The sequence below is a fragment of the Anneissia japonica genome, unplaced genomic scaffold (assembly GCF_011630105.1).
Source record: "Anneissia japonica isolate Jap-2015-1 unplaced genomic scaffold, ASM1163010v1 scaffold287923_len1623670_cov205, whole genome shotgun sequence".
In the NCBI taxonomy this organism is placed as follows: domain Eukaryota; kingdom Metazoa; phylum Echinodermata; class Crinoidea; order Comatulida; family Comatulidae; genus Anneissia; species Anneissia japonica.
The window spans coordinates 243,029-252,958 of record NW_022721637.1 but is presented as its reverse complement, the minus strand read 5'-3'; the positions used below and the strand labels follow the sequence as shown (position 1 = coordinate 252,958).

General features: G+C 36.0%; 1 protein-coding gene across 1 annotated transcript; it reads right to left on the bottom strand.

Annotated features, from left to right (window-relative positions):
• Window positions 1–2,497: 2,497 nt before the first annotated feature.
• On the bottom strand, window positions 2,498–6,540 carry LOC117111691. The gene is made up of 3 exons (XM_033254676.1): window positions 6,478–6,540; window positions 5,072–5,266; window positions 2,498–3,786 (listed from the first exon to the last, which is right to left on the bottom strand). The coding sequence occupies exons 2-3, from the start codon at window positions 5,223–5,225 to the stop codon at window positions 2,933–2,935; spliced, it is 1,008 nt and encodes a 335-aa protein (XP_033110567.1). The 5' UTR covers window positions 5,226–5,266; window positions 6,478–6,540; the 3' UTR covers window positions 2,498–2,932.
• Between the last annotated feature and the right edge of the window lie 3,390 nt (window positions 6,541–9,930).

Below are 9,930 nucleotides of genomic sequence, written 5' to 3'. Positions count from 1 at the left end.
TAAGAACACATTTTATAAGAACACTGAGGCTGAAATTGCTTAAAAATTAAGAACAAAATAAGAACAAATTGCATGAGGCTGAGGTAAAAATGTCAAATGAGATTTTTATTTAAAAAAACTAGAAGAACAGCAAATTTTCTGGGGCCATTTTTCCTACATTCCAGTACAGTGTATACTGCTGTACAATAATAATTTTCTACAGTATGTTTGAAAATTGTGTAAAATAAGAACAAAATAAGAACATTTTGAGCCTGAAATCGGCGAAAAAATAAGAACACTGAGCCTGGGCAAAATTTTACTGAAAAAAGTGTAGCACATATATTGCATTAAAATAATAAAAAAAATTAGTTCCAAAACGGGGCAGGAGAATGACATTTTACTTAATATACTGATTCTGTGCTAGACTGTGCTGTGGCAGTTCCCCTCGCCCCCAACCCATCTATATAAATTTGTCAAAATCATTTTTTAAAGGTGAAATATATATTTTAAATTGAAGTCTGAGAGTGCCATTTCCGGCCATCTAGAGGTGCCATAATTATAAATGTTCTTACCTCAGCTCCAACTAATTAGTGGGGCTGAGGTGTTAGGGACCCCCTATCTGTAAAACGCCTTCCTTTGCCACCCCTCCCCTCTATTTCGAATTTCTGGAACTGCTCAATTGATTGAAGGGTGGGGTAGGGGGGAGCAGCCTTCCAGAACACCTAATTTTTTTAAATTAAAAAAAAAATTGGGAAAAAAAAGAAAATTATATTTTATTTTAAGTCTAAGAGTGCAATTACCGGCCATCTAGAAGTGCCATAATCATAAATTTTCTTTGCTCAACCCCAACCATGTTGGGGCTGCGGTGGTATAGACCCTCCATCTGTGAAAGTCCCGAACCGGCCCCCTCTATTTCATTCCTGGATCCGCGAATGAAAACCGTTTAACACTTCATTGCATCTTCAGAAATCGATTAAATAAGCCTACCTCATATAATAACAATGCCTGAGCCCCCATCCCCTCTACAAATTCGCACCCACCCAATAAAAATCCTGGGTACGGGCCTGCTGGTGCCATAGCTCTAGACCACCGAGGTTGCGCTTAGTTACTAGTGTCGAATAGTGGTTATGACACTAGGCCAGGTAGGGCAAAACATCACTCTATGATAATTTCCTGTGCAAACACATAGATATCACTAAACAAACAAATTTAACGCGGGGTCATGATGTGGTGCTAGTTAAATTAATCTGTATCACATACGCTTACCAATTACACACACGATAAATGCTTCTTTACTGTCCACTGTTTTCCAAGCCAATTAAAGATTACAAGGTTGATATCTGTTTTTAAAAGTAGAAATATGTAAGACACCCATAACCAGGGGCAGATTTAGGACCCCCTACTTTTGGAAGGTAAAAAAGAAAGAAAGAAAAAGAAAAAAATGATAGGCCTAGCCCAGAACGCCTCAAATGTTAATTTCTAGTCTAGAACAAAAATTTCGTGGGGGCATGCCCCGGACCCCCTAGGGTAGTGTTGTCTCGATGGGCCCAACTTTCGGTCTTCCTTTCCGCCCCTGATAACTATAGGCGATCTTTGTACTACAGTGTATTTGTTTTTTTTTTCAAAAATGAAAATGTTGTTTATCATCAAAACGTGTTATCTGAGAAAATTCAATAATAACTTCCAGAATTTATTAATTTATTTATAACTCAATAATAATTCATAATGATTATTAATACTGTACTAAGCAATTCAAAAATATTTACTTCACAATTCTTCGACGGATGTAATATAATATATATCTTAACATGTACTACTATACTTTTCTACAGTAGCCTCCTTCCTTGGAGGTGTCGTTTTCTACTCTATTTCTACCCTTCCTGATATAATTCTACACTTATCCTTAGGAGGTCGGCTTTACCCACCAGAACTAGTATGGTTTCCGTTCAAAAATGAAAAAAAGCAAGTGCATTGAAGAATTTTTTTTTTTTTTACGATTGGAGTATTATTTACTTTTCTAATGCATTCTATTAAATACATTACAGTTTTAGGGGCGTAAATTTAAAATGGTTTACAAGTTACCAAAAACATAGACAACAATATACCTTAGGGCCTAATAAATGATTTTGCATCAGAAAGAATATATTAAAATGTGGCGTACCATAAGGTTCAATATTGAGCTCCCGGTTGTTATTTGTTTATTGTATGTAAGTAATATAATTTATTCATGGAAAGAAATAGAGATGACACAAATATTTTTTTCAATGATTATGACACACAATAAGATTACCGAATAGTAATCACTGAGCATACCTGACCTTTTAAAAATTGTTTTTTTTTTGTAAGTAGGCTCACAATAAATGAAAGTATATCAAGCTCTGATATTTATTCACAAGAAAATTTTTTTTAGTTTTCTCGTACTAATTAGCAGTAGCGAGGGGCCCCGGGGAGATTAAATGTTGGGGCCCTTGTCTGTCAGCAGATACTCTACATAGGGGATTCACCTAATAGTTGTAAAGTTCGCAAATCGTATGGCCAACTATTTATACAGCTAGACAGTCATAATTAAAATAAAGGTCCCCTATTTATAAAGCTCTGTGTTTATAGTGTATAGTTTACCTTCAAAACACTAAAATAGATGTTGACCATGCATTGGTTAGCCATTCACTAAAATTTGCACCATATTCAAAATGTGATATCATTTTGGCATTGTTTCTAACAATGGCATTACTATAGACGGAAGACACGGCCTACCTAAGATGACTGTCACTTTCGGCGATAATAGAAAATGCACTGTTGCAATTCAATCTCGAACATTTTCCTCTCCTCAACGCGCTTCCTCGACGGGCTCTCCCTGATTGGGGCTCTTCCCCACGCCCTCCTCCAATGGCACTTTCTATATTTACCTGTGTCTAAAATTGTTTTAAAACATGCCTGTTTGGCTTAAAATCGTTTACATAAATGTACCAAGTTCTTCGGAACCGTTTTCAACCGATTTTACATTTGAAGATCTCCACGGGATTAATATCTTCTGAACATATTTCTCATCAAGGCCAATGTTTTCCTTATAGTACAAGATGAGTAACTGTGTATTATTTAACCTGATGGATTTTTCTGGAATTTCCAAGAAGGGTATGAACTCCCTGATATTTCCTTGCCATTCGTAGTACATCGATAGAAACACATGTGTATCTCTAATACACATTAGGAGGAGTGGAGTTGTTAAACATATCATTAGATCAATGATGACCAGAATTTGGTTGAATATTTCATACGTTTTTACACAGTTTATGGTCTCGTTAGTTTGCTCTATTTCGCACAGGAATTCGTTGTTAAGGAATTGTGGCTCCACGGTTTTCGAGAGCAGAAGATAGTGATAAACCCAAGATATGCTTATAAACAAGTAGAGTAGCACTTTAAAGAAGAAATATGTCAAGCAATACGATCGGGAGGCACTCCATTCATTTACGTAGCTCTGTATTATCGAGTGAACTTTTGGCCAATCCTTTCTTTCACTCGTACTCACTTTGTCGTCTGTCCGTTTCGACGCTTCCGCTTCAAAACACATTTCCCGGCAACACTTAGCAAACCACATCGCTACCATCGACAACTTCCTGCCACCACAGGCTATCCAAGCGGATATAGGGATTTGTATCAGAACAGCTTGTAGGGTGAATGAGAATGGTATGAATTCATGGTAGCCGATCAAGCTTTCGTTTTCTCTGTACTTACAGTAAGAATTGAAGTACTTAACCGTCTCAGAGTTGGTGACGTATTCGGGTGGGTTACATTTTATACCAGTGTCCGCTGTGTGAGTAAATAATGAGTTAAAAGTATAGTATATAATTTTTAGATATCAAATCGAAAATCATATGCCAAAATATATAATTCATTTGATGAATTCATCAAAATTCAAAAAATTATAATAGAATAATGATAATAATTTGTTATTGATATTTATTATTATTGTTATAATTGTTAGTATCATATATTATATTATTCAGCATTGTAAATGGAAATAAAGGAATATTGTTATATAGCATTGGCATATTTCATAGGCCTATTATTATATTGCTTATCTATTTACGTGTAAAATTTCTTATATTAAGATTTAATCAAATTCAATTCAATTCAAATCTGGTTTATTCAAAAATAAAATGGCATTGCAGAATAAACTGAATTGTGCCAAATTTACATTAATAAAAACATTTAGATATATAAAAAGGTATTAAAAGCTATAAAAACCAATTAAATTTTTTTTTAAATACAAACATACAAATACAAGATGAATCCATTAAAATAAAGTAAAAGCAGTACAGCAAAGACATATAGCAAAAAACATAAAAAGAGAGTTTAAGAAAATAGAGACTTGCATGTTAAATATTAAAAATAATTAAAGTTATTGCCGATTATATTCTTTTGATAATACTGAGAACAGGCGATTTCCCTAAACGCTCAGTTCTGAACTTATACTGAGTAAGCTTAGTATTTAAGACTTTCTAGCCCAAGAGTATCTAATACTGATACATAAGCATTTAACTGTTGACCCAAAATAATCTGTAGGAGGAGAAAGGTGAGTAATAATAGTAATATAATATGTTAGACTTTACAACAACAAACTGGATAACAAAAATGTTATCCAGTTGCCCTATAGCATATATAGTAGGATATACTTTTACTTGGCCTTATATAATCTTATGTTCCTTCCTGCTTGTGTCATTAATCTGGAAACTATCATAATGATGATTTATTTATGCATGTGAAGCCTCTCAAACGTTTTGCAACAACTCACAAAATAATGTTTTCTATAGGCTTCTAAAGCCTCTCAACAGATATTAAGCCAGGCATTCACTGCGTACGACGGTCGTCGGCCGACGAAATTCTATGGAGAACGCAAAGTCTCGACGCGCAACGGATCGTTTTTAATGATGATCCGTTCTGACTGCCACAGACAATCATCAGCAGACGGCTTGGCGTCGTCTAGCGACTACGGGGAGCAGATTTTGATTCGTGGGCCGACGGTCGTACGACGCAGTGAGTGCCCGGCTTTACTCGTGCATTTAATCAATATTAAATGTATCATTATATTTACCAAATGTGTCACGCAATAAAGCTAAGGCGGCTAACAAGACTGGCAGTCGTGACTGTATCATAATATGGATGGCAGAATCGAATCCTAATAGATCATTACCCTCGTCTGGAGTGATATACGACAATGATCGAACTACGCCTAATGCAGCGGCCATTCCTGTATTTTTATCGTCCGCTTTCACGTACCGTAATGTATCTGTAATCAGAATAAGTTAAAAATAATGATCCTAGTCACAATCGTTTAAGCCTATGCAAAAGATACGAATGACATGGTGTAAAATAAACTTGAACATTGATCTAGCCCAGGGGTCTTTTTTCCTAAATATTGACATAGGTTTGAATTTGTGCTTTTATGTTGTTTTGTTTGTGACTTTGCAATAGCAATGAGTCGGTTGTTCAAGTACGTTAGATAAGCTATTACCACTTAATATGATTAGGCCTAAACACAGAAATATGAATGTAAATACAAAATTAAACATATGAATATCTGAATTAATTCAGGAGACACCCTAGACTTGCCACAAGTCCTTAGTTTGTTGGGACTTTTTAGTGTTAATTATTTTCGGAGAGCGCCACTAAACATGTTGGTTATGTTGTTGAATTTAAAATGGATGGGAATTAATCCGAGAAAAAGTATACTATGGAACACCATGTTAATAAGTAATATGGAACGCCATTGGTGCCAAAATGGATTTATTTTTAAAAGTTTTTATCGATTAAGGCAAAATTAGGGACTGGAACCCAGTCTAAAGAGACCACTTTTAATTAGACACATTTTTTGGTCGTGATGATGTCGTTTTAATAGAGGTATACTGTAACATAAGTGTGAATATCTTAATTTATCCGTCTACTGTAATTGAATTGATTACAGTAATTGAATTCAATACCAAAAGCCATTCTACTTCACGCATATCTTAAGAAGATATGGCTATATTATTAGGTGTGATATAGACCTGCTATATATTAGGTTCACACTTCCGTTCTGGCGAGTCGCGTTGCCAAGCGATAAGGCAGGGGCGCCGCTAACTACTCAACCTTAACATCGGCGCTGGTTCGAGTCGCTCCTCCTCCAGGCTTCGGTTTGTAGAACCAAGTCTTCTCGGACAAGGACTTCAAATAGTGATCCATTGTACACATCTGGCTCATGTGAACTTTAAAAACTCATTGCATCTTTCAAAAGAGTAAGGGGTTACCCCGATGCTATGATTCATTTCAGTCCCTGTCGTTGCGGAATGATGTATATTTACCACAATAACGATGCGAGTTATAGGCTGTTCTCCTAATCTTACGTACCTACATGTTTGTTAAAACAATTAGGTTACGTAAATTTGATTTAAAAAAAATAAAAAACAGAAAACTGTTACAAATGACGTTTCTATAATGTAGAACAGTTCTTAAAGCACATACCGTATCTTGTAACAAGTCATCGGGCTAAAGATCTGCTGCCTTGTTGAAAAACACAATGCGTTCTGAAAACCTCCCATGCGAATGCCCATCTGTCGCACACGTTACGTTGACATGTATAATATACATTAGGCAAGCGACACGTCACTTTAAATTTCTGATTACAGGCCGATTATTAAGTAGCTGGCTATTTATAGTTCAATTTAAAGAAATAAATGATTTATTAGAGTAATGACAGTTGCCATGACACCGAATCTAATAAACCTATCGCTTCCAACACAGCCATGAGTAAATTAGTTAATGTAATAGGTTGAAACAAGAGCGCTATTAAATTATTAAATAATTATTATCATTATCTTCAGATCATTTTCAATATTTAACAGGATTTCAAATAAATTATGAGAATGGGATAATATAAAATAATTGTATTACCATTTTCACCATTCAATGCGTCTCACGATGATATAGGCCTAGATTCGTTGTAATTTTACACTGTACTTATATAACTTTTGGTTTTACAATATGTCAAATTACGTTTGTGAATATTATTTTATCCAGTTAGGTTGGTTATATAATGAAATGAATAAATTTTTTCAGCTGACTTACTGTCATTGTGACAATATTTCACGTTCGATCAAGAACGCATAACCAGGGACGCCAAACTCTTTTAATGTTCATTGTGACTTCATATAGTAAGTATATCGTGTTCGCCTGCACCATGTAGCTTACATTGATAATTTCAACTCTACTGTAACGTTTTTGTGAGCTCACCTATCACATTTATTAAGTTGCATTTATATAATTCAATGATTAAGACAATAAATTCATTGAAACTAATTCACATATCAGTAGTGTGAAACTGGTGATTTTCGCCCATGCATGCTCACGTATCGGGTATTCTCGACTGCAAACATGTTGCTTCTCATCATTTGGGTATAATAACACAAGATACTCCACATAATCTAACTGCCATTATGAGGCTTAAGAAGTGGAGTTGTTTTGGTCGTAAGAAAAAACCCTGTTACCATGAATTGAACCCAGGACCATGGGATTGGAACGCAAGCATCTTAACCACAAAAGATGAGATAACCACCAATCTATTCAAATCCACTCATGCCCTATTATAAAATAAGAGTGTTCATCTACATTGAAAATCTCCCCCCCCCCCACCGAACCACGTCTGACAGGCCTAGACACCTGTCGTCCGACGCCACTAAGAATAAAAATTTGCCTATTCAGATAATTGCCAATCCCTAATACTGTAGTCTAAAAGCATACTTTTGGGCTATACTAAGCTATAAAAACTCTCCTCATAAACCCCACCAGGAATATTTATTCTTTGTCCTGACAGAGGCTCTTTGGCCCCTTTCTTGGACCCCGCTGTATCATCGGCATCATGCCGACAACACTAACATTCGACGCTCATGAAAAAGAGATCCGTGTGATACGCCATCTTCTTAGGCATCTTACAACAAGGAGCAGTGGCGTAGATAAGGTCAGTGCAAAGCACTGGTGTCCGGCCTGTTAAGGGTCCGTTAAATACTGCCTAAATCATCATCATTTATAATGTAGGCTACTGGTGATGGTGATGATGGTGACATCATAAGCCGGTGTGTCCCATTCAAACGTTATGATCCAAATACATAGATACACTTAAATGAACACCGAACGTATACAGGGTATTTCATATTCCTGTTAACTGTACTGTATTATGCTGTAGAACCTTACCATCATTAACAGTAGATCATATAAAACATTGTTCATATTCGATTGCGTGCCTATTTTATATAAAAATCAATATATCCCTTATAAGTGTAAAAATATAATATTACATTCAATCGATATATCACTGATTTGGAATATTGTTTGAAGGTTTGCATGGCGAAGTATAATATATAATTAATGCTTGCGGTACACCACGTAGATAGTTCTGAAAAGAACTGTTGTTGTTGGTTGAGAATATCTCGACGTTTCGGTTGACTTACTTCAACCGTCTTCAGGAGAAGAATATCTGTCAGATATTATTTTCCTGAAGACGGTTAAAGCAAGTCAACCGAAACGTCGAGATGATTTGGAATAGTTTCGCCTTAAAATGCAAGTGACTATTCATTTACTTAATTAAATTATTAACTATTGTGCATCAGAAAAAATTATTAACATGAGGCGTACCAAAAGTTCAATATTGAGCCCTTAATATTTCTTTTTATATTGTACGTAAATAATATTATTCATTCCTGAAAAGACCTTCATTTATAAGGCTGGCCAGCGGGCTCGCCAGTCATAATTAAAATAATGGTCCACTGTTTATAAATCTCTGTATCTATAGTACAGTAGTTTACCTTCAAAAGGAAAGCATAAGTCAGCCATCCATTAAAATTTGCACCATATTCAAGAAGTGATAATTTTCGCATTGTTTCTAAATTTTCGAGTATGGTACATAGTAAGCCTTTTAGATGGAGGACACTGCCTATCGTGGCTGACTGTCATTGTCGAAGATAAAACAAACATACTGTCGCAATTCTGTCTAGAACATTTGTCTTTCCCCGACGCGTTTCCTTGATGGACAGAAGCTCTCCTGGCCCACCCCCCACCCCATATGGCCTGTCTCTTATACACATCTAGATGTGTATAAGAGACAGCATTTATATAATTCAATGATTAAGACAATAAATTCATTGAAACTAATTCACATATCAGTAGTGTGAAACTGGTGATTTTCGCCCATGCATGCTCACGTATCGGGTATTCTCGACTGCAAACATGTTGCTTCTCATCATTTGGGTATAATAACACAAGATACTCCACATAATCTAACTGCCATTATGAGGCTTAAGAAGTGGAGTTGTTTTGGTCGTAAGAAAAAACCCTGTTACCATGAATTGAACCCAGGACCATGGGATTGGAACGCAAGCATCTTAACCACAAAAGATGAGATAACCACCAATCTATTCAAATCCACTCATGCCCTATTATAAAATAAGAGTGTTCATCTACATTGAAAATCTCCCCCCCCCCCACCGAACCACGTCTGACAGGCCTAGACACCTGTCGTCCGACGCCACTATAAAGAATAAAAATTTGCCTATTCAGATAATTGCCAATCCCTAATACTGTAGTCTAAAAGCATACTTTTGGGCTATACTAAGCTATAAAAACGCTCCTCATAAACCCTACCAGGAATATTTATTCTGGGTCCTGACAGAGGCTCTTTGGCCCCTTTCTTGGACCCCGCTGTATCATCGGCATCATGCCGACAACACTAATATTTGACGCTCATGAAAAAGAGATCCATGTGATACGGTACGCCATCTTCTTAGGCATCTTACAACAAAGAGCAGTGGCGTAGATATGGTCAGTGCAAAGCACTGGTGTCCGGCCTGTTAAGGGTCCGTTATATAATGCCTAAATTTTATAATTAATAAAAAAAACCCATAGGTTTACTGATATATATACTGA

Bases quoted from the DNA above. Each gene is read 5' to 3' on its own strand.
- LOC117111691 (XM_033254676.1), bottom strand. From the start codon at position 5,225: ATGGCCGCTGCATTAGGCGTAGTTCGATCATTGTCGTATATCACTCCA. The intron at 3,787-5,071 runs GTAAATATAATG...TTACTCACACAG, and splicing joins TTTATTGCGTGACACATTTG to CGGACACTGGTATAAAATGT.